Source organism: Mirounga angustirostris, unplaced genomic scaffold (genome assembly GCF_029215605.1).
Source record: "Mirounga angustirostris isolate CCGP_5_RB_7025 unplaced genomic scaffold, mMirAng1.0.hap1 SCAF_10, whole genome shotgun sequence".
Lineage (NCBI taxonomy): Eukaryota > Metazoa > Chordata > Mammalia > Carnivora > Phocidae > Mirounga > Mirounga angustirostris.
This window is the reverse complement of record NW_026991718.1, coordinates 119,925,874-119,949,467: the sequence shown is the minus strand read 5'-3', so window position 1 is coordinate 119,949,467 and position 23,594 is coordinate 119,925,874. Positions and strand designations below refer to the sequence as shown.

Here is a 23,594-nt window from a genome sequence, read left to right as displayed (position 1 = left end):
AGCAATGTCCACAATAGCCAAACTGTGGAAAGAGCCAAGATGTCCATCGACAGATGAATGGATAAAGAAGATGTGGTATATATATACAATGGAATATTATGCAGCCATCAAAAGGAATGAGATCTTGCCATTTGCAACGACGTGGATGGAACTGGAGGGTATTATGTTGAGTGAAATAAGTCAAACAGAGAAAGACATGTATCATATGATCTCACTGATATGAGGAATTCTTAATCGCAGGAAACAAACTGAGTGTTGTTGGAGTGGGGGGTGGGGTGGGAGGGATGGGGGGACTGGGTGATAGACACTGGGGAGTGTATGTGCTCTGGTAAGCGCTGTGAATTGTGCAAGACTGTTGAATCTCAGATCTGTACCTCTGAAACAAATAATGCAATATATGTTAAGAAAAAAAAAAAAAGAAGAAGAAGAAGAAGGTAGCGGGAGGGGAAGAATGAAGCGGGGGAAATCGGAGGGGTAGACGAACCATGAGAGACGATGGACTCTGAAAAACAAACAGGGTTCTAGAGGGGAGGGGGGTGGGAGGATGGGTTAGCCTGGTGGTGGGTATTTAGGAGGGCACATTCTGCATGGAGCACTGGGTGTTGTGCACAAACAATGAATCATGGAACACTTCATCTAAAACTAATGTTGTAATGTAAGGGGATTAACATAAGAATAAAAAAATTAAAAAAAAAAAAAAATAATAATAATAGGGCGCCTGGGTGGCTCAGTTGGTTAAGCGACTGCCTTCGGCTCAGGTCATGATCCTGGAGTCCCGGGATCGAGTCCCACGTCGGGCTCCCTGCTCAGTAGGGAGTCTGCCTCTCTCTCTGACCCTCCCCCCTCTCATGCTCTCTATCTCATTCTCTCTCTCAAATAAATAAATAAAATCTTTAAAAAAAAATAATAAATAAGTTGACCTCCATAAAAATTTCACCAATTTATACTCTCAGCAGTGGTGCATGAATACGGCCAGGTCTGTTTTTCTGATTTTTGCCAATCTGTGAGGAAGGAAGAAGAGCCTCATTTTTTTTTTTTTTTGAAAGATTCATTTATTTAGAGAGAGAGTGAATGAGTGAGCATGTGAGCGGGGGAGGGGCAGAGGGATAGGGAGAGAGAGAATCCCAAGCAGACTCCCTGCTGAGCCAATAGGGGGCTCGATCTCAAAACCCTGAGATCATGACCTGAGCTGAAATCAAGAGTCCAACAACTTGTGCTTAAGCCTTATTAATCACAGCACAATCCTTTAGTGTTCAAAAATCTGTAGCATTTATGAAGTCAAATCAATCAACCTTTTCTTTTGCAGTTTCTAGGTTTTCAGTCTTGCACAGGAGGAATTTTTCAGCAAAAGTTAAGTTTTTTACTGTATTTTTTCTAATATGTTTGCAATTTTGCTTGTTATATTTCTTGTTAAATTGTAAAATATATTTGCTTGTTAAATTCACTTGGAAATTGTTGTTCTTTAAAATGCAAGTTAGGATTGAGCTTAGTTGTCCTTATCCTTATTAATTTGTCTTTCCCAACTTATTTAAAAATAGCACTGCTTTCATACTCTGAAAATTCCGTATGTGCGAAGTGTAGCTGGATGATCCGTCCATCCGTTTACCATTTCTTATGTTGGTAATACACTAATTACTCAAGCTTTGGGGCACCTGGGTGGCTCAGATGGTTAAGCGTCTGCCTTTGGCTCAGGTCATGATCCCAGGGTCCTGGAATTGAGCCCCACATCGGGCTCCTGGCTCAGCGGGGAGCCTGCTTCTCCCTTTCCCTCTGCCTCTCCCCCTGCTCATGCTCTCTCTCTCTGTACCTCTCTGTCTCAAACGGGGAAAAAAAAAAATTAAGCTTTAACATATGTTTTGCTATCAGGTAAAGCAAGTTCTTCTAAATAGCTCTGTTTCAAAACTTTTAAAGCTGTTTTGTGCTTTTTCTCCTTCCAGAGGAATTTCAGATTTAGCTTGTCAAATTCCATAAAAAATCCTGATCCATAAAAAAATTCCTCGAACATTTTTTAATAAAAATTTTCAAACATATAGAAAAACTGAAATAATTTTATAATGAACACCCATATACTCACCACCTAGATTTTACCATTAACATTTTACAATACTTGCTTTACCTGGTGGCATTTTGATTGTGATTGTAATTTTACTGAATTTAGAGATTAACCTAGAGAGGACTGACATCTACATAATTCTGAATCTTTGCCTCCAGGAATATGCTGTGATTCTCCATTTATTTAGCTCTTTTTTGTTCTTACTGAAGTTTGGTAGTTATTGTCATAAAGATTTTGCACATGTCTTACAGAGGTTTATTCTGAGATCATTTCTGCATTTGGTTGTTTATGTGAGTGGGCTCTTCTCCCCACCCCTACCCCCCGTTTCCTTCTCTAACTGATCCTTTTTGGCATATGGGAAACTTAATGGTTCGTGTGTGTGTGTGTGTGTGTGTGTGTTGCAAATGTGTCTCATCATCTTACCCCATCCTCTTATTAGTTACAATAGTTTTTGAGTAGGCTTTCTCACTAGACAGTCTCTTCATATGCAAATAACACCAATTTGTCTCATCTCTCTCTCTCTCTTTTTACTGCTTGTCCCTCACATTTTTAAAAATCATATTTTACTGTCTAGGATCCCATTACAATGTTAAGTAATGATAGTGGAAATTCTTACCTTGTTCCTGACTTGAATATTTCACTATTAGGTGTAATGTTTGTTGGGGTTTCTGGTAGAAATCCTTTATCTAAGAAAATTTCCTTCTTTTTTCCTTCATTTCCTTCATTTGCTGAATCTTTTCAAGAAGGAGAGTTTAGACTTGAACAACACTATAGACCAGGTGGACCTAAGAGACATACACAGAACACTCCACTCAACAACAGAATGGGCACCTTTTTCTCAAGAGTACCTGGAACATCCTCTGGGATAGATCACATAGTAGGACACAAAACAAAGTGTTAGCAAACTTAAGAAGATTGAGATTTTACCAAGTGTCTTTTCCAAACACAAGGAAATAAAACAAGAAATCAATAGCAAAAACTGGAAAATCCACAAACATTTGGAAATGAAACAACACACTGTTCAGCGACCAATGGGTCAAAGAAGAAATCACAAGGGAAATTAGAAAATATCTTAAAATAAATGAAAACAAAAACATGGGGGCGTCTGGTGGCTCAGTCGTTAAGCGTCTGTCTTCTGCTCAGGTCATGGTTCCCGGGTCCTGGGATCGAGCCCCACATTGGGCTCCTTGCTCAGCAGGGAGCCTGCTTCTCCCTCTCCCCCTGCTTGTGTTCCCTCTCTCACTGTGTCTCTCTCTGTCAAATAAATAAAAATTTAAAAATCTTAAAAAAAAAAAAAGTAAAACATAACATACCAAAACTTATGGATGCAGCAAAAGCAGTATTAAGAAGGTCATTTATAGTCATAAATGCCTACATTAGAAAAAAGGAAGGGGGTGCCTGGGTGGCTCAGTCGTTAAGCATCTGCCTTCAGCTCAGGTCATGATCCCAGGGTTCTGGGATCGAGCCCTGCATCGGGCTCCCTGCTCAGCAGGGAGCCTGCTTCTCCCTCTCCCACTCCCCCTGCTTGTGTTCCCTCTCTCGCTGTGTCTCTCTCTGTCAAATAAATAAATAAAAATCTTAAAAAAAAAAAAAAGATCTCCAATCGACAACCTAATGATACACCTCAAGGAACTAGAAAAAGAAGAATGAACTAAACCCAAAGTTAGCAGAAGGAAGGGAATAACAAAGATTAAAGCAAAAATAAAATACAGAATAGAAAAACAATAGGAAAAATTCAATGAAACAGAGTTCGTTTTTTAAAAGATCAACAAAATCCCACACACCCTTTATTTATTTATTTATTTATTAAGGATTTTATTTATTTGACAGAGACACAGTGAGAAAGGGAACACAAACAGGGGGAGTGGGAGAGGGAGAAGCAGGCTTCCCACGGAGCAGGGAGCCCGATGCGGGGCTCGATCCCAGGACCCTGGGATCATGACCTGAGCCGAAGGCAGACATTTAACAACTGAGCCACCCAGGTGCCCCTCACACACACTTTAAAAAAAAATCGGCACACCCTTAGCCAGACAACAAAAAAAGAGAGGAAACCCAATAACAAAAATTAGAAATAAAGAGAAGACAGTACAACTGATGCCACAAAAATAAAAAAGATCAGAGGAGACCATTATGAACAATTATATGCCAACACACTGGATAACCTAGAAGAAATGGATACATTCCTGGAAACATACAACCTACCAAGACTAAATCATGAAGAAATTAAAAATCTTGTCAGACTTATAACTAGTAAGGAGATTGAATCAGTAATCAAAAAGCTCCCAAAAAAGCCCAGGACCAGACAGCTTCAATGGAGATTTCCACCAAAGATTTAAAAAATGATTAACACCAAACCTTCTCAAACTCTTCCAAAAATTGAAGAGAAGGGAACACTTCCAAACTCATTTTATGAGGTCAGCATTACCCTGATCCTAAAACCAAAGATACTACATGAAAGCTACCGACCATCTCCCTGATGACTATTGATACAAAAGTGCTCAACAAAATATTAGTAAATCAAACTCAATAGCATGTTAAAAGGATTATGCACCATAACCAAGTGGGATTATTCCTGGAATGCAAGGATGGTTCTACATATGAAAATCAATGTAATATACCACATTAACATACCGAGGGATCAGAACCATAATGATCATCTCAATTGATGCAGAAAAAGCACTTGATAAGATTAGCCATCCTTTTGGGGCACCTGAGTGGCTCAGTCGGTTAAGCATCTGCCTTTGGCTCAGGTCATGATCCCAGGGTCCTGGGATCAAGTCCTGCTCAGTGGGAACCTGCTTCTCCTTCTCCCTCTGCCATTCCCCCTGCTTGTGCTCTCTGGCTCTCTCTATCTCTTTGTCAAATAAATAAAATCTTTAAAAAAAAAAAAAATCAGACATCCTTTCACGATAACACTCAACAAACTAGCAAGGTAACTACCTCAACATAATAAAGGCCACATATGAAAAGCCCACAGCTAACATTATGCTTAATGGTGAAAAACTGAAAGCTTTTCCTTTAAGATCAGGAGCAAGTCCTGGTAAGCACTGTGAATTGTGCAAGACTGTTGAATCTCAGATCTGTACCTCTGAAACAAATAATGCAATATATGTTAAGAAAAAAAAAAAAAGAAGAAGAAGGTAGCAGGAGGGGAAGAATGAAGCGGGGGAAATCGGGAGGGGTAGACGAACCATGAGAGATGATGGACTCTGAAAAACAAACTGAGGGTTCTAGAGGGGAGGGGGGGGGATGGGTTAGCCTGGTGGTGGGTATTGAGGAGGGCACATTCTGCATGGAGCGCTGGGTATTATGCACAAACAACGAATCATGGAACACTACATCTAAAATTAATGATGTAATGTAGGGGATTAACATAAGAATAAAAAAAAAAGATCAGGAGCAAGTCAAGGATGCCCACTCACTACTATTTCAACATACTACTGGAAATCTTAGCAGAGCAATTAGTCAAAAAAATAAATAAATAAAAGTATCCAACTTGGAAAGGAAGTCAAATTATCTCTGTTCACAGATGACATGATCATATATGTAGAAAACTGTGTAAAGATTCCACAAAAATAAATGTCAGAACAAAAGAATTCAGCGAAGTTGTAGGACACAAAATCCACATGCAAAAATCAGTTGTGTTTCTGTATACTAACAGTGAAAAATCCAATTAGGAAAACAGTCTCATTTACAACAGCATCAAAAGAATAGAATAATTAACTTAATTAAGGAGTCAAAAGACTTGTACACTAAAAACTACAAAACAGTGCCTAACGAGATTAAAGAAGACAAATGAAAGGGAAGACATCTCATGTTCATGGATTAGAAGAATTAGTATTGTTAAAATGCCCATACTACTCAAAGCCATCTACAGATTCAGTGCAATTTCTATTAAAAATCCTAATGGCTTTTTTTTTTCCAGAAATAGGGAAAAGAATCCTAAAATTCATATGGAATCTCAAAGGACCTTGAGTAGCCAGAATAATCTTGAGATAGGAAAGCAAAGCTAGAGGCCTAATACATCCTGATTTCAAAATATATTAGAAAGGTACAGTGAGGGGCGCCTGGGTGGCTCAGTTGGTTAAGCGACTGCCTTCGGCTCAGGTCATGATCCCGGAGTCCCAGGATCAAGTCCCGCATCAGGCTCCCTGCTCAGCAGGGAGTCTGCTTCTCCCTCTGATCCTCCCCGCTCTCCTGTGCTCTCTCTCTCTATCTCATTCTCTCTCAAATAAATAAATAAAATCTTAAAAAAAAAAAAAAAAGGTACAGTGAGCAAAACAGTATGGTACTGGCATAAAGATGGACGTAGATCTCTGGAACAGAATAGAGAGCCTGGAAGTAAACTCTTGCATATATGGTTCCATGACTCCCAACAGGTGTGCCAGGGCTACACAGTAGAGAAAGAGTAGCCCCTTCAACAAATGGTACAGGAAAAACTGGATCTCTGTATGCAAAAGAATAAAGTTGGACCATTACTTCACACCATATACAAAAATTAACTCAAAATAGATTAAAGACCTAAGCATAAAAGCTGAAACTATAAAACTTCAAGAAGAAAACATAAGGGAAATCTTCATGACATTGGTTTGGTAATGATTTCTTGGATATGACATGAAAAGCACAGGCAACAAAAGCAAAAGTAGACAAGTGGGACTATGTACATAAAACTTAAAAACTTGTGCACCTCAAAGGAAACAATCAACAGAATGAAAAGGTGACCTATGGAATAGGAGGAAATATTTGCAGGCCATGTATCTGAGAACGATTAGTATCTAGAATATATAAAAAATTCCTACAACACAAAAAGTAACCTGACTGAAAAATGAACAAAGAACTTGAATAGACATTTCTCCAAAGAAGCTATATACAAATGGCCAAGTATAAGAAAAGATGTTCACCATCACTGATCATTAGGGAAATGCACATCAAACCAAGTGAGATATCCCCTCACATCCGTTAAGATGGCCACCATCAAAAAACTTCCAAACAGAAAATAACAAGTGTTGGCGAAGGTGTAGAGAAATTCATTGCAGTGGGAATGTAAAATGGTGTAACTGCTATGGAAAATATTATGAAGGTTTCTTAGAAAATCAAAAGTAGAATTACTGCATGTCCACCAAACCTACTTCAGGGTATATATCCCAAAGTAACAAAAGCATGGACTTGAAGAGATATTTGTATACCCATGTTCATAGCAACATTATTCACAATAGGTAAAACATGGAAGCAACCTAAATATTCTTCAGTAGATGTGTGGATAAAGAAAATGTGGTATACGTGTACAATGGAATGTTATTCAGCCTGAAAAAGGAAGGAAATCCTGTCAATTAGTATAACATGGATGAACTTTGAGGACATTATGCCAAGTGAAATGAGCCAGTCACACAAAGACAGATACTGCATGCTTCTACTTTTATGAAGTATCTAAAGTTGTTGGACTCATAGAAGCAGAAAGTAGAATGGTAGTTGCTAGGAGTTAGGAGGGGGAAAGGGGACCCATTTTTGTTCAGTGGGTATAAATTTCAGTTTTGCAGATGAAGAGAGTTCTCAAGATTGGTTGCACAAGAAAGTGCATATAGTTAACTCTATTGTACACTTAAAAGTAGTTGAGATGGTAAATTTTATATTACATGGTTTTCACCGCAATAAAAAATTGAGGGTATAATCTTATTAAATGCTGTTTGGGTTTTTCTCCTTTATTAATGAAACTAATTGTTTTTAGAACTTTCCTAATATTGGGGTGCCTGGGTGGCTCAGTTAAGTGTCTGCCTTTGGCTCGGGTCGTGATCTCAGGGTTCTGGGATTGAGCTCCACATTGGGCTCCCTGCTCAGTGGGGAGCCTGCGTCTCCCTCTCCTGCTCCCCCCGTGCCCGCTTGTGTACACACTATCTCTTTCTCTCAAATCAATAAATCAATAAATCTTTAAAAAAAATAGTAAAAAAGAAAGAAATTTCCTAATATTTAAGATGCTCTTGCAAACCTGGTATAAACCGCAGCTTCATCTGTGACAGATGAGCCAAGTTCCTTAGTATATGGAGGACTCTCTACAATGCTAAAACAAAATAAGTCAGAGGAAGACAAATACCATATGATTTCACTCATATGTGGAATGTAAGGCACAAAACAAAGGAAAAAAAAAAAAAGACAACCCCAAAAAACGGACTCTTATCTATAGAGAACAACTGATGGTTATCAGAGGGGAGGTGGGTGGGGGGATGGGGAAAACTGTTGGGAGTGCACTTATGATGAGCACCGAGTCCTATATGGAACTGTTGAATCACTGTATTGTAACCTGAAACTAATAGAGCACTGTATGCTAACCATACTGGAACTAAAAAAAAATAGATGGAAGACTCTCAAAATCCCATAGAAAAATGGACAAAAAAAATAATTTATTACAAAATGTCAGTGATAAGTGAAAAGTTTCTCAGCCATGCCTATAAAGAAATGCAAGTTAAAACCATAGTGACCAGTTTTTTATGTACCAAATTAGCAAAGACTAGAAATAGTAATAATATGCAGTGGTAGTGAGGGCACTCTCATTCTGTGGTGGTGAGAGTGAAAATCAGCATCTATTTGGAGGGCAACTTTGTATTTTTTTTTTTTTAAGATTTTATTTATTTATTTGATTGAGAGAGCAGGCACACAAGCAGGGGGAGCCAGCAGAGGGAGAGGGAGAAGCAGGATCCCCGCTGAGCAGGGAGTCTGACTCGGGGCTCGATCCCAGGACCCTGAGATCATGTCCTGAGCCAAAGGCAGACGCTTAACCGATGAGCCACCTAGGCGCCCCAGGGAACTTGTATTTTCCTAACAATATTTTACTAGTCAGAAATTCTTGTTTTGTTTTTAAGTGGGCTCCATGGGAGCCCAATGCGGGGCCTGGACTCATGACCCTGAGATCAAGACCTGAGCTGAGATCAAGAGTTGGATACTTTACCAGCTGAACCACCCAGGCACTCCCTGGTCAGAAATTCTTGTAAGAAATTCAGAATTTCAGAAATTCTCAAAGGCACAAAAATATATGCAGGGACAGTTACTGAACCATTGCTTGTAATAGTTTAAAAACTGGAGAAATGCAAATGTCTATTAACAGCTAGGTTGGTGAAGTAAATTATGATGCATCCATAAATTAGAACATTGTTTAAAAGAGTGAGATATACTGTAGACTCTGACACTCTTCCCATTGTCGTGGGAGGAAAACGAGCAGAACATGAGTGTAAAAATACAACTCTATTTTTTGTTTTTTAAAAAAGTGGTTATAGTAATCTGTGCCTAGAAAACAAATTTGAAATAATGGACACTAGATTGTTAACACTAGCTATCTTTGGGGTGAGTAGGGCGGATATTCACTGTTCTTCATTGTTTCTGAGAGAGAAATTTTTACGTAAAGAGCTATTTTGGAAGAGGAAGTAAAAAGGATAAATTTCAATGTAAATTTATATTGCTAACCATTTTTTCATAAAGATTTTACTTATTTATTTGGCAGAGAGCCAGAGAGGGAACACCAGCAGGGAGGAGTGGGAGAGGGAGAAGTAGGCTCCCCGCCAAGCAGGGAGCCCGATACGGGGCTCGATCCCAGGACCCCGAGATCATGACCCGAGCCGAAGGCAGTTGCTTAACCAACTGAGCCACCCAGGTGCCCCATCTAACAATTTTTTTTTAAAAAAGGGAATGCTACCTGCCAGTTTTTGTTTTGGAATGAGTTAAGATTTATTTACATATGGTCTATTATATCACATGACCAACTTCTAAATATGTTTTATGACTTTTTAAAAGAATATGAAGTTGGAAGACTGTGGGTGTCACTGTTAAAGTTGCCGGAGACAGCCCGGTCCTCAGTGTAGCCCAGGAAACCTTGAGGACCCCCCACACTGAGAACCCCCGACTTCTACACAGTTTCCATCCCAGATGCCTGAAGAAGGGAAGGGGCTTGGGGAGTCCTGCCTTGTCATGCACCATCAATAAAGTATACTGTACCTACCCCCAAAATATGAAGTTGATTACTGTAGAATATTCGACTATTCCCACATCTGTCAAACTAGTCTCAGGTAGTAGTCACATTCTCTGCCTCTAGTGTTGTTGTCTACTTGATCTTTCAAAACCACAGCAGCATGTTCCAATCTCTCACTGTGGTTATGTTTCTGTAAACCTGTCAGCTGCTCCCATGATTCCTGTTTTCACTGATAAATCGTGGGCTGTTTAGGAGGCCTGTGGCCAGACTTGAAGGGAGTCTGCTGAGAGTTGCATTTCTAAACCTTTGAGTCGTCCTGTTGAGCTTACTGTCCTTCCAGTTCCTACCTCAGAAGGAATATAAACTCATATTTTTTCAAGTCCCGCATGTATATTTTGTAGTGTTGAAATGTAGTGATTATTAGCTGCAACTTCGCTAATTTAGTGAATTGATCAATTCTCTCTCAATTCCCAAAGACAGATTTTTTAAAGTTATATGCTTTTGTTCTTATTTCATTAAAAAAATTACAAGACAGAGTATAAAAAAGATTATATAAAGAATGATGAACATGCAGTTGTCATCTGGACCTTCTCTGTGAATCTTTGGCAGTGTAAAACCTTGCATGTATATCAAGCCCACGTCACTCAGGGCTTGACTTAGGAAACAATGTGTTTCCACATGGTAATTAAGATCTCATTTGTCAGAGTTGGTCCATGAATGTCTTTTGGACGAATGGTTTTCTAGATAAGTGGGGCTTTACCCTTTAAGTAACCCTTTTATTGGATACCCTTTCAAAAGTGTATGACAAATAAACCCAAACTTACCTAAATGGGTAATGTTGCTAAAAATAGCCCCATGGTAAGCATCCAGGTGGTAAGTAGATAGGTGTTCACTGAAGAATTCTTTCAACTTTGTCGTGTGTTTGAAAATTTTCGGGGCGCCAGAGTGGCTCAGTCGTTAAGTGTTTGCCTTCGGCCCAGGTCATGATCCCGGGGTCCTGGGATCGAGTCCCACATGGGGGTCCTGGGATCAAGTCCCTCATGGGGCTCCCTACGCAGCGGGGAGCCTGCTTCTCCCTCTGCCTGCCGCTCCCCCTGCTTGTGCTCTCTCTCTCTGACAAATAAATAAAATCTTTTTTTTAAAAAAAGAAAATTTTCCTAATAAATACTGAGGGGGAAAAGATCACTTTGGAAAGTCCTGCGACCCTTATTCCAACAGTGTTGTGGTTACTCAGAGAGCTCAGTGTGTGGAGTAGTTAAGGCTGTAGGCCCTGGAGCCGGACTGCCTGGTCCCGTGCAGCGTCTGCTGCTGCCTTAGCTGCCCTTAGTGCCCTTCAGGCAGGTACTCTACTTCTCTGAGCCTTGCCTTTCTTGCCTGGAAAATGGGAATGATAATAGTTCCTGCCCCAGGGTTGGTGGTGGGAGTGAACTGAGCAGATGTGTATGCGGAGCCTCCTCCAGTACTGAACACTCCACGGTGGCTGTGCTGGCCACTGCCCCCATGACCGTTATCTTCCATTGCCTTCCGCGCCAACCACTGGCCACTCAGAATCACTAGGAGTGCTACTCTCCTTGATCATTGGCTTGAATGACAGTTTGAGGCTACTTTGAGACTTAGTTTTGAATGACATGGGAATTTTTCTCCAAATCAAGTCCATCTTTATGTTGTCCACTTTCCCAGTCTTTGCAAGTAAAATACCAGGAACGTGATTTAACGCTTCCTTGGTGAAGCCCAACCCCATCCCAGACCTCAGCGGTGGCACTCTGGTGTTGGTGCCCTGTCGGCGGGGCCCTGCACTCTCCTGCTCCTGAACTCTGCTGGCCACCCGCCTCAAGAGAGTGCAGGTCTCCTCGTTCGGGCTGGTGCTGCTTTCAGCTGGCGGCTCTGCATCCTCTCTCCCCTCCTCTCCACCCTTCTGTTCACGACCACTGCCCTTCACCTCTACCCAGGGCAGAAATAAATACTACCAGGGAAGGTCAGGCAGTATTACAAATAAATGACGTCCCCTGAATAGGGACCTCACAAGTGGGAAGGATGCCCCTCTTGTACAGAACTGAGAGTTTTAGGGCTCCTCTGCCCCTCTCGGGTTTGACCTTTTAATGGTTTTTAGCATATTCACAGGTTTTTTTGCAGTCATCATGACTAAGAACATTTCATCACCCCAAAAGAAACCTCATACCCATTAGCAGTCACTCCGCATTCTCCCCCACCCTCAGCCCTTGGCAACCGCTAATCTATTTTCCATCACTATGGATGTATCTCTTCTGGGCATTTCTACAAATGCATTTATATAATATGTGGCATTTGGGGGCCGCCTACTTGGAGTTAGCATGTTTCCACCTTAGTTGTAGCATGTAATGATACTTCATTCCTTTTTATGGCTGAATAATCCTCCATTATATAGACATACCAAATTTTGTCTATTCATCCATCTGTTGATGCACATTGAGGTGGTTTCTACCTTTTAGCTATTACTATGATGTCATGAATATCTGTGTACAAGTGTTTGTGTGAATATATTTTTACTTATTTTGTGTGTATACGTAGCACTGGACTTACTGGGTCTTATGGTAACTCTATATTTTAACTTTCTGAAGAACTGCCAAACTGATTTACAGAGCGACTGTGCCAATATATGTACATCTCACCGGCCACATAGGAAAGCTCCAGTTTCACCCCGTCTTCACCTGTGCGTGTCGTTATCTGTCGTCGTGATGAAAGCCATCCTGGTGGGTGTGAAGTGCTATCCCATTGGGGTTTGGGTTTGCATTTCCCTAAGGACTAATGATGTTGAGCACTTTTATATATGCTTATTGGCCATTTGTAGATCATTTTTGGAAAAATCTCTATTTAAATCCTTTACGTGGGGCGCCTGGGTGGCTCGGTCATTAAGCGTCTGCCTTCGGCTCAGGTCATGATCCTGGGGTCCTGGGATCGAGTCCCACATCGGGCTCCCTGCTCGGCAGGAAGCCTGCCTGCTTCTCGCTCTCCCACTCCCCCTGCTTGTGTTCCCTCTCTCGCTGTGTCTCTGTCAAATAAATAAATAAAATCTTAAAAAAAAAAAAAAATCCTTTACCTATTTTTTAATTGGGTTATTTGTCTTTTTATTGTTGAGTTGTAAGCATTCTTTATACATTCTGGATACAGGCGCCTTATCAGATGTAGGATTTGCAAATAAACTCTCCCATTCTTTGAGTGGTCTTTTTTACTTCTGTGATGGTGGCCTTGGACCACAACTGTTTTTGATTTGATGGAGTCCAGCTTACCTGTTTTTTCTTACGTCACTTGCACTTTCAGATATTCTATTTAATGTCCTCAGTGACTTATCTGAAAATCCGATTTGCTCACTGGATACATAACTGCATTATTGTTAGTTTTCCTGATGTGGAATCACAAAGCACTTGGTTTAAGATGTCTGCCAATAATATACAGAGGCTCTTAGAAATGTTGATATTTGTCGGGCTGGTAAATCCATTTCTGTGCATTTAGCCTCAGGAAGTAATTGGATAGAAGAAATACATCCTATATGCCCAGAGGTCATTTCACTGTCACTTGTGCGAGTGGGACCCTGGAAGCCTCTTCAGTAGCAGAGGAGGGTGATTACGTTCATAGTGTGACGTTATGAGGCAACTATTGAATATTATCATTATGAAGCTGATTTAATGAAAATGTTTATATTGGAATCTTCAATAAAAATTGAAGCCCTCTATGACTAAAATATATATAGGATATTTGAAGATATTTGGACTAGGAGGAAGGGTACACAAAATTATAGATAGTTTTATGTTCTTCCATTTCATTTAATATTGATATTTTATCTTTGCAATTAAAATATAAGTAAAAAAATGTGTGCCTAACATTTCAGATCAGTGAGAAGAAAGGTGATGAGTGGTGAAGTCTGGTGTGTTTATCCTTGTCCCACCCCAGCTGTTTTTGTAACAGGAATTATTTTTTATCGCTATGATCATCAGGGTGAGACTTGCAAACAGAAAAATAGTTTCTGTGTGTAATTAAGAACTTGAATAGAGGGCGCCTGGGTGGCTCAGTTGTTAAATGTCTGCCTTTGGCTCAGGTCATGATCCCAGGGTCCTGGGATCAAGCCCCGCATCGGGCTCCCTGCTCGGCGGGAAGCCTGCTTCTCCCTCTCCCACTCCCCCTGCTTGTGTTCCGTTTCTTGCTGTGTCTCTCTCTGTCAAATAAATAAAATCTTTAAAAAAAAAAAAACTTGAATAGAAATATTTTAATTCTCTTCACATTTTTTTTTTAAAGATTTTATTTACTTATTTGACAGAGACATAGCGAGAGAGGGAACACAAGCAGGGGGAGTGAGAGAGGGAGAGGGAGAAGCAGGCTTTCCGCTGAGCAGAGAGCCCGATGTGGGACTCAATCCCAGGAGCCGAAGGCAGACGCTTAATGACTGAGCCACCCAGGTGCCCCTCTCTTCACATTTTTTTTTTTTTTTTTTTTTTTTTTTTTTTTAAAGATTTTATTTATTTATTTGAGACAGAGAGAATGAGAGAGACAGAGAGCACATGAGACGGGGGAGGGTCAGAGGGAGAAGCAGGCTCCCCGCCGAGCAGGGAGCCCGATGCGGGACTCGATCCCAGGACTCCAGGATCACGACCTGAGCCGAAGGCAGTCGCTTAACCAACTGAGCCACCCAGGCGCCCCTCTCTTCACATTTTGATATCAAATCTAAACACTGATGATAACGTGATTTTGCAATTAGAATTACTATTATTTTAGTCATTATTAGCATTACAATTTGCTAAAAGAAAGGTAATGATGATTATGGTGATATTATGTTAATAATAGGGGCCACAGAAACTCTTTTCTCATGGCATCTCATGGAAGAATATATTTTACCTGTAAATAAACCGATCACCCCAGTGTTTGAAATAAATTTCAAACGGATCAAAGATTTAAAAAAAATTTTTTTAAGGAATAATAAAGGCACCAAAGGAAATAAAAAGGTCAGCACAATACAAGGTCATGTGTAGAAGGCCTACCTGGGGTGAGGCCACAGGTTGAGGTGCTGCACCCAGAGAGGGAATGTACAGCTTGCTGTACCACAGACTGGGTCTGTGGATCCCCTGACCTGGGGCGCCGCCTGAGGGACAGTGGTCCGGGGTCTAGCCAGTAACTCTAAGGCTGTCCCTCCTCAGTGCTGGGAATGGGTGTGATAGGGCAGCAGGCAGGGAAAGGCTGCAGAGAGAGGCCCCGCTCCGGTGGCGCCCCCCCTCCCACCCCCCCTCCCACTGCACACACTGCAGCTGACTTTGGCCTCTGGGCCTGACTTGGGAGAGGCAGAGGCGGTGTCTTGTTCTCATATGTGGGAAGGCTATGAAAAGAAAAACCCTTGTTGGCCCAAACATTTAAACAAGAATTACACTAGGATGTTTTGTTCTCACTCTGACATGGTCAGAATTAATTTGGAGATCCAGAAGAGGATTATTTTGTTGTTATTGTTGTTGCTTGGTTTTTGAATCTGAGTTACTTAATACAAGAATACAGAGGGAAAGAGAAAACAAAACATATGTCTTAAGTCTATCAAGTGGTATTGGAACATCCTCAGGTCATTCTTCAGGGCACTACTTTGTTGGTGTTTGAGGGGCTGCACATTCAAGCTGCTGGTGAACTTGTTGAGAAAAGGCCCCAATGATAGAAGGCAAGCTGCGGGCTGGGTCTGGGTGTCTGGAAGCACACCGGCAGAGCCTAAGAGATCATAATCATTTTTTTTCTTCCTCCTTAGGTTGAATAGGAAAAACTTGCTTCCTGCAAACAACCGAAAAAACTGCCCTTGGAAACTGTTTCTTTGGCCCGCATGGAGCAGCTAGAACTTACACTGTGAGGCCCTTGACGGACGAGCTCTCACCCCTGATCAGCCAGAGTGATTGGCGCCATGGCCAGCAAGAGGAAATCCACCACCCCGTGCATGATCCCTGTGAAGACCGTGGTGCTGCAGGAGGCCAGTGCGGAGGCCCAGCCCGCCGAGGCGTTACCCGAAGGCCCCCAGCAGGAGCTGCCCCCTGAAGTGCCTGCTGGCAGCAGCGAGGCTGCGCAGATGTCGAGCAGTACCGACGGCCCCGCCCTGGCCAACGGGCACCGGAGCACTTTGGACGGCTATTCGTATTCCTGCAAATACTGTGATTTCAGAGCCCAGGACATAACCCAGTTTGTGGGACACATGAATTTAGAGCACACAGACTTTAATAAGGATCCAACTTTTGTATGCACTGAATGCAGTTTTCTGGCAAAAACTCCTGAGGGGCTTTCTCTGCACAATGCTAAGAGTCACTCGGGGGAAGCCAGCTTTGTGTGGAATGTGGCCAAGCCAGACAATCATGTGGTCGTGGAGCAGAGCGTCCCCGAGAGCACCTGTACTCCTGACCTATCGAGTGAGCCCAACGCTGAAGGGACCGACGGACAGGCCGAAATCATCATTACCAAAACTCCAATCATGAAGATAATGAAAGGCAAAGCCGAAGCCAAAAAAATTCATACGCTCAAGGAGAACATCCCCAGTCAGCCTGTGGGTGACACAGCCTTACCAAACCCATCGGCCGGGGAGACCGAGGCGAAGGAGGGGGACCACCCCTTTGTCAATGGGGCAGTCCCGGTCAGTCAGCCAGCCACCAACTCGGCCAAAGGGCCGCATGCGGCCAATGGGCCCCTGCTGGGAGCGGTGCCGGTTCTGCCGGCTGGCATAGCGCAGTTCCTCCCCCTGCAGCAGCCGCCCCCCCTGCATGCCCAGCACCACGGCCATCAGCCGCTGCCCACGTCCAAGTCCCTCCCCAAGGTGATGATCCCCCTGAGCAGCATTCCCACCTACAATGCGGCCATGGACTCCAACAGCTTTCTGAAGAACTCGTTCCACAAGTTCCCCTACCCAACCAAAGCTGAGCTCTGCTATTTGACTGTGGTCACCAAGTATCCAGAAGAACAGCTCAAGATCTGGTTCACAGCCCAGAGGCTGAAGCAGGGCATCAGCTGGTCCCCCGAGGAGATTGAGGATGCCCGGAAAAAGATGTTCAATACGGTCATTCAGTCCGTACCCCAGCCCACGATCACCGTCCTCAACACACCCCTGGTCGCCAACGCCGGCGGTGTCCAGCACCTCATCCAGGCCGCCCTCCCGGGCCACGTGGTAGGGCAGCCGGAGGGCACGGCGGGCGGCCTGCTGGTCACTCAGCCGCTGATGGCCAACGGGCTGCAGGCGCCCAGCTCATCCCTGCCGCCCGCCGTCACCTCGGTGCCCCAGCAGCCCACCGTGGCAGCCGTGAACACGGCGTGCTCCAGCACCACGTCGGCAGTGAAGGTGGTCAACGCGGCCCAGTCGCTGCTCACGGCCTGCCCCAGCATCACCTCCCAGGCCTTCCTCGATGCCAGCATCTACAAGAACAAGAAGTCTCACGAACAGCTGTCTGCCCTGAAAGGAAGCTTCTGTCGGAACCAGTTCCCGGGGCAGAGCGAGGTGGAGCATCTGACCAAAGTGACCGGCCTCAGCACCAGAGAGGTGCGCAAGTGGTTCAGCGACCGCAGGTACCACTGCCGGAACCTGAAGGGCTCCAGGGCCGTGCTGCCCGGCGACCCTGGCGCTATCGTCATCGACCCCGGGCCCGAGGCGCCCTTCTCCCCATCGTTGGCCAAGGCCCCCGAGGTGCCCTGCGTCCCACCGGCCGCCACCCTGGCCACCCCTCCTTCCGCCAGACGCCAGGCCTGGCACCAGACCCCTGACTTCACGCCAACCAAGTACAAGGAGCGAGCCCCCGAGCAGCTCAGAGCCCTGGAGAGCAGTTTTGCACAAAACCCCCTTCCTCCCGATGAGGAGCTGGACCGCCTGAGGACTGAAACCAAGATGACCCGGAGAGAGATTGACAGCTGGTTCTCGGAGAGGCGGAAGAGAGTGAGCGCCGAGGACCCCAAGAGGGCTGACGAGGGCACCACTCCAGAGGAGGAGGAGGACGAGGTGGGAGAGGAGGAGCTGGGCGGGGGGCCGAGGGTCCCCGGGGAAGACGGCCCCCTGGAAGGGCTCGGCAGCCGTGCGCTGGCAGAGCGCAAGGTCAGCCCCATCAAAATTAACCTTAAGAACCTGCGCGTCACCGAGGCCAATGGGGCCAACGGCAGGAGTGAGCTCCCGGGGCCGGGGGCCTGCGAGCCCGAAGAGGATGGGCCCGGCCAGCCGGCCGAGCAGCCCCCCGGCAAAGCGAGCTGCAAGAAGACGGCCCAGCAGCGGCACCTGCTGCGCCAGCTCTTCGTGCAGACGCGGTGGCCCAGCACCCAGGACTATGACGCCATCATGGCCCAGACCGGCCTGCCGCGGCCCGAGGTGGTGCGCTGGTTCGGGGACAGCAGGTACGCCCTGAAGAACGGCCAGCTCAAGTGGTATGAAGACTATAAGCGGGGCAACTTCCCTCCAGGGCTGCTGGTCGTCACCCCTGGTAACCGGGAGCTGCTGCAGGACTATTACCTGACGCACAAGACACTGCGTGAGGGGGACGTGCAGAGCCTCTGCGACAAGACCCAGATGAGCTCCCAGCAGGTCAAGCAATGGTTTGCGGAGAAAATGGGCGAGGAGACCCGGGCTGTGGCGGACGCGGGCAGTGAGGACCAGGGCGCCGGCGAGCCTGCAGCCATTCACCAAGGGATGGGGGACGCGTGTTCGGAGGTGTCGGAAAACAGTGAGTCGTGGGAGCCCGGCGCCCCTGAGGCCAGCTCGGAGCCCTTGGACGCCCCAAGTCCCCAGGCTGGACTTCAGCTGGGTAAGGAGCCCACGGGGGCCGGGACCAACCGCTGTGGGGAGAGCGGGGGGGGGTTAGCCTGAGGGGCCACGGGGGCAGCTGCTGTCCCTAAGCCTGGCAGTGGGACCAAGTGGCCGGCTGCTCCAGGGGCACCTGGCAGCAGAAGCCATTAGGGCATAGTGGAATATGACCTACACTATGATGTGTTTCCTGTGTTGTTAGGGGAAGGAACATAGTGGGCCTACAAAGGTGCAAGCTTTTCTAGATATTTCTTAGCAGTGGGAGAATAGGTCAAAGCACCATCAGAGTCAGACAGAACCACAACCCCCCGGTAGGAGAGAGCAACAGGACTGCTGAGGAAATTCAACTCAGAATGGCAAGCAAAAGGAAAGAGGAGCTTGCATTGCCTTTAGATGTGGCAAGTGCTTTTATTTAAATGGTGAAAGTCCTGTAATTTGCATTTGTTGCTCTTTCTGGTTTGGAGAAATGGAAAATCATCTTCCCTCTTAGACAGATGGAATCAAAAGCTTGAGTTTTGTTCCTCAGTTTCTCTGGATCATATCCCAGGTATTAGCACTTGAAAGAAAACTTTAGAAGATAATTTATCGAAGATAGCTTTAAAGCCACAGACCAGTCACTTTGTCGGTATCGGGTCCTGACCCCCGTGTTCCCAGCCTCCCCTTTCCCTCCCTGTCCTTGGGTGTTTGCCTCCTTAGAGGCCTCATCACAGCATGGCCAGGAGTCCATGCAAACTGAGCATCTGGATTCTCAGATTCTCCGGTTTGGGGACCTTTAGAAGTTGGTTCTGGGGCCGGTATTTCCTGACTTGACCTTGTTTTCCTCCAGGCCCCCATGAGTCAGTGAGGACCTCACAGGTGGTGGTGGGCTCCAGGAAACAGGACTAGCTTCACAGGGCTGGTTGCCTCGGGCACCTTCTCCAGCACTGGGCGTGCCCCTGGGGAATGCCCACCCCTGGCTTGCAGGCAACTAGAACAAATTTCTTTTTCTGTTTGTTTAAATTAAAATTTCACTGAAGTATATTCTTGGGTAGCTGGAAATAGGGTGGTGGTTACACAACCTTGTGAATGTATTTAAAGCCATTTAATCGTACATTCAAAAATGGTTCAAATGGTAGCTTTTATGTTACATATATTTTATCACAAATAAAAAGAAAAAAGCTAGGGGCGCCTGGGTGGCTCGGTTGGGTGACTGCCTTCGGCTCAGGTCATGATCCTGGAGTCCCAGGATCGAGTTCCGGGTCGGGCTCCCTGCTCAGTGGGGAGTCTGCTTCTCCCTCTGCCACTCCCCCCTTTCATGTGCTCTCTTTCTCTCTCTCATTCTCTCTCCCTCAAATAAATAAATAAAATCTTTAAAAAAAAGAAAAGAAAAAGCTAACCTGGAAGTGGGGCGGGTGGGTTTGAGTTATAAGCACTGACCCCCCTCTGCTCCTAAATCCACCGCTAGGCCAAGTGTGATGTCCCCGGCGGGACAGAGCAGGCGTGGCACTCTGGCCTCCCCCTCTTCTGTCTGAAGCAGATAACCCTTGGGTTCAGGAAGCGCTTGTCTGTGTGTCTGTACTTGGTTTCTCCATGGCCAGCCTACGTGCAAGGGCCAGGTCGGCGAGCGTCACGGACCATAGGCCTCTGAACAGCCCCGCCGACGTTGAGCGCAGGGGTAGAGGCCATCAGTAGAATGGGGACACTAGCCCCCGCAGCTGTGGTGTTAGAACATGGGTTCTGGAGAGCCGGTGGGGAAGGGCAGGACGGGGCGGATGAGGACAGGGCTCCGGGCCAGCAGTGGCCTGGGCTTCGGCGGCACTGGGCCGCCGGAGGGTCTGCAGGCCCTGCCCGATGTAACCCGCGTCCCGTCCTTAAGCGGCACGTCCTTCTTCCCAGTCCCTGGGAAGGGGCTGGCAGGAAGGCAGGGCTCCAGGCAGTAACAGGACCCCAGAGCCAGTGCTACCACCCTGGTGTGGCGAGGACTGGGCTGCCGGGGGAGTGCTGTACAGGAGTGGCGGCTGATGTGGAGGTGACAGGCCTGTGCTTTCTCCTCAGAAACAGACTGAATTTGAACAGATTACTTCGAAGGACTGGCCAGTCCGGGATGCCGCCTGCCACGTGGAGGGGCTCAACCCGACTCTCCGCTGCCACGTGCTGTTCCCATGCTCGCTGCCGCCGCCGCCGCCGCCGCCGCCGCCGGCCGGGCACGCACGAGAGCTTCTGGAGGCCTCGCCGCCAGCCCCGAGCCCGCCGCCACCGCCGGCCTGCCCCTACCGAGCGCGCCAGCAGGGAGAGTCGAGTGCTTGTCAGTTCTTCCTCCCGCCATGTAGGACCTTTCCTTTGCCTTCCAGTGGATAAAATAGTTCAGATTTCATATTCATAGACACGGAATCAAGTTTTTAACCTATAAATCCGCCTATACACATTTAATAAAACGTCAGATCATAAACACTTTCATTACATAGGAACTTTGGTTAGCCAGCAGCATATTGTCTTACATCATCTCTGAAAATGCCCTGTGTCTGTTCTCTGGGGATCACGGGGGCCACGTGTCCCCAGCACGCGCGGACCTGGGGCTGAAGCCCTAGCGACCCCCCACCCTCCGCTCCTCGGGGAAGGCAGTACGTTTGCTGAGGCAGCTGCCCCCGGGCGGCCACACTGGGGCCTGCCCGCCTTGCCCTGGCCTGGGGGCAAATTGGCCCGGCGCCCGCCTGCAGTCTGGAAATGGACTGCTCACCTGATAGTGTTTGCTCACCAAGCTCTTAAGTGGTTCCAGCCATCCTGCTTGCTCGTGGGAGTTTGAATCACGGACCAGAACTTTTCAGTTATCGGGTCAACTTCAAGAAGTATTTGTTGTTAAGCCTGATGTACTGACCGATGTGCCCACGTTTTTGTTGTTGTTTTTCAATCTAGATGTTTTGAGAGTGAGAGGAAAATTGAGAAAAGGAATGCGCAGGGCTGAACGTAGAAGTACACGGCCCCAGCGTGTGGCTTTGGCTGCTGTGGTCTTCGGAGCCCTTACCCACGCTCCCTTCAAGGCTGCCAGTGGTCTGGGAAGGAAGACTCCAGCAGCCGGGAGTAAGAGCGAACGCTCTGGGATCTGGGGAGCCAGGAGTGATCAGAGCTGGGGTGGTCCTCGGCACAGAGACCTGCAGATGGGGGTTCCTGGCCGGGCACCCAGAGTGCTCATGGCCCCCGTGCCGAGGGCCTGGCTGGGTGCTGGGCATCGCCGGACAGGCCCATGTGAGGATGTTTCTTAAGTTCTGCATTTATATCCCCAGATTTGGAAACAAGATCTCTGTCTACTTTAGTCTAATCCTCATACCATTTTTTTTTTTTAATTGAGAAAAATCACAGGAAAAGGTGCTTTTGAAACACTGGGAAACTTGCTTACAAAGCTGTACTACGTGGTAAATCCCTATTTCCCCCAAAACTGGCTGTTCTGAGAGCAGCAGGTGAAAGTGGGGCAGGCAGAAGTCGTCATGTCCCCAGCAGCTCCGCTCACCTCCTGGAGACCACCTGCTTCCCCAGGCACCAAGGCCTTGTGAGCATGCTCCTTCTGGGCCCAGGCTGGGGGAGCAGCACGAAGCAGCCCCAGAGAGAGGGCAGGGGCTTCGGGCACGACAGACTGGTGGTTGGGTGGGCGCTGTCCTTCTCCCCAACCCCACCCAGGAAATGAACTGGGTGGGGCACCTTGCTGGCTTGGCTCCAAGGGCAAAGATGGTGGTGGCAACTTCTGCCTTCCAGGAGAGGGCTTTCTTTGGAACCCAAAAGCTCTTGAACCCCTGTTCTTCTAAAGTGTCTTCTCCTGCTCTCCCAGACCCAGTAGGGACCACCTCTGAGTAGTTTGAAACGTGACGTGTGAGTACTTGGCAAGTTCTGCGCCCTGTGTTTGTGTCCTTTCCATTTGAGTGTGAAGCTGTTTAGCCCCAAAGACCTTGTGGCAGAATTGCCAGTGGTGATTGCCTTCCTTCAGAGAACAGACACCTGGAATTTTTCCTTTAGGGTTTGTGTACATGCAGGTCAATTTATATATACACGTAGATACAGTACAGATAGTCATTTGATACTTTACTAAGAAAACGTCCACCTGAGGTATGCACCTGAGGAAGCTCGCGGTGGCACGAGGCTGTTGGGGAAGGGAGTCTGTGTTGGAGGGAATGCTGGTGCCCAGGGCGCAGCCGAGGCGGCCCGGCCGGAAACCATCTGAGTGTGGGAGACACCAGCCTGCCAGCCTCACTCCCAGAGCCCCGCACTGGCCAAAGGGCTTTAGAGAGGATTTTCTTGGTTATTTAATTTGTATTCATATTTCATTTACAACCCAAACAGCAACACAAAAAATAAATTACATGGTGGACAAGTTCACACAGGACATAACGACCCAGCCTCGGCCCAGCCTGCCTTTAGAAGGTGGAGAAGCTACAGGCCTGCCCGCCTGGGCATGTTTTCCTCACATCTGTTAGCCCTGCCCACGAAAGGCAAGACTGCCCAGGTAAGGACCCCAGCAGACTAGAGAGTCCCTCCTCCTCAACTTGGACCAGTCTCCGGTCTTGGACCGGAGCAAATAGTGGGGTTGAAGCCTCACGCTCACAAGAACCACGGTCCGAGGTGATGGCGAGAGAGACAACTGGGTCATCGAGCCGGTGCCCAGGGCTCTGGGTGCTTGGGGAGCACAGCTAACCTGGCACAGAGACCCACCCCGGCCCGGAATGCGTGGGGGCGTGGCTCTGCGGCAGTCAGGCCCGTGTCCTGTCACAAGACAGATCACTGTGGTTTTGCACGCCCTCAAAGGGTGTCTGGGCTGTTGCCTGCAGCAGGTCGCTGGGCTGCAGAGTTGAGAGGTGGGG

General features: G+C 46.5%; 1 protein-coding gene across 14 annotated transcripts in view; it reads left to right on the top strand.

The window, feature by feature from the left end:
* ZHX3 (zinc fingers and homeoboxes 3) overlaps positions 1 to 20,879 on the top strand; it is a 137,361-nt gene extending 116,482 nt beyond the window's left edge. For 6 of the 14 annotated variants that reach the window (XM_054510099.2, XM_045885773.3, XM_064573173.1 and 3 more), the window contains 2 exons: positions 15,760 to 18,769; positions 20,803 to 20,879. In XM_054510099.2, the coding sequence (XP_054366074.1) occupies positions 15,910 to 18,769; positions 20,803 to 20,813 (2,871 nt within the window). In that variant the 5' untranslated portion in view covers positions 15,760 to 15,909 and the 3' untranslated portion in view covers positions 20,814 to 20,879. Of the gene's footprint in view, positions 1 to 12,604; positions 12,737 to 15,759; positions 18,770 to 20,802 lie in introns of all 14 variants that reach the window. The other 8 variants (XM_064573181.1, XM_064573180.1, XM_064573174.1 and 5 more) reach the window with 2 other exon arrangements.
* The last annotated feature ends 2,715 nt before the right edge of the window (positions 20,880 to 23,594 follow it).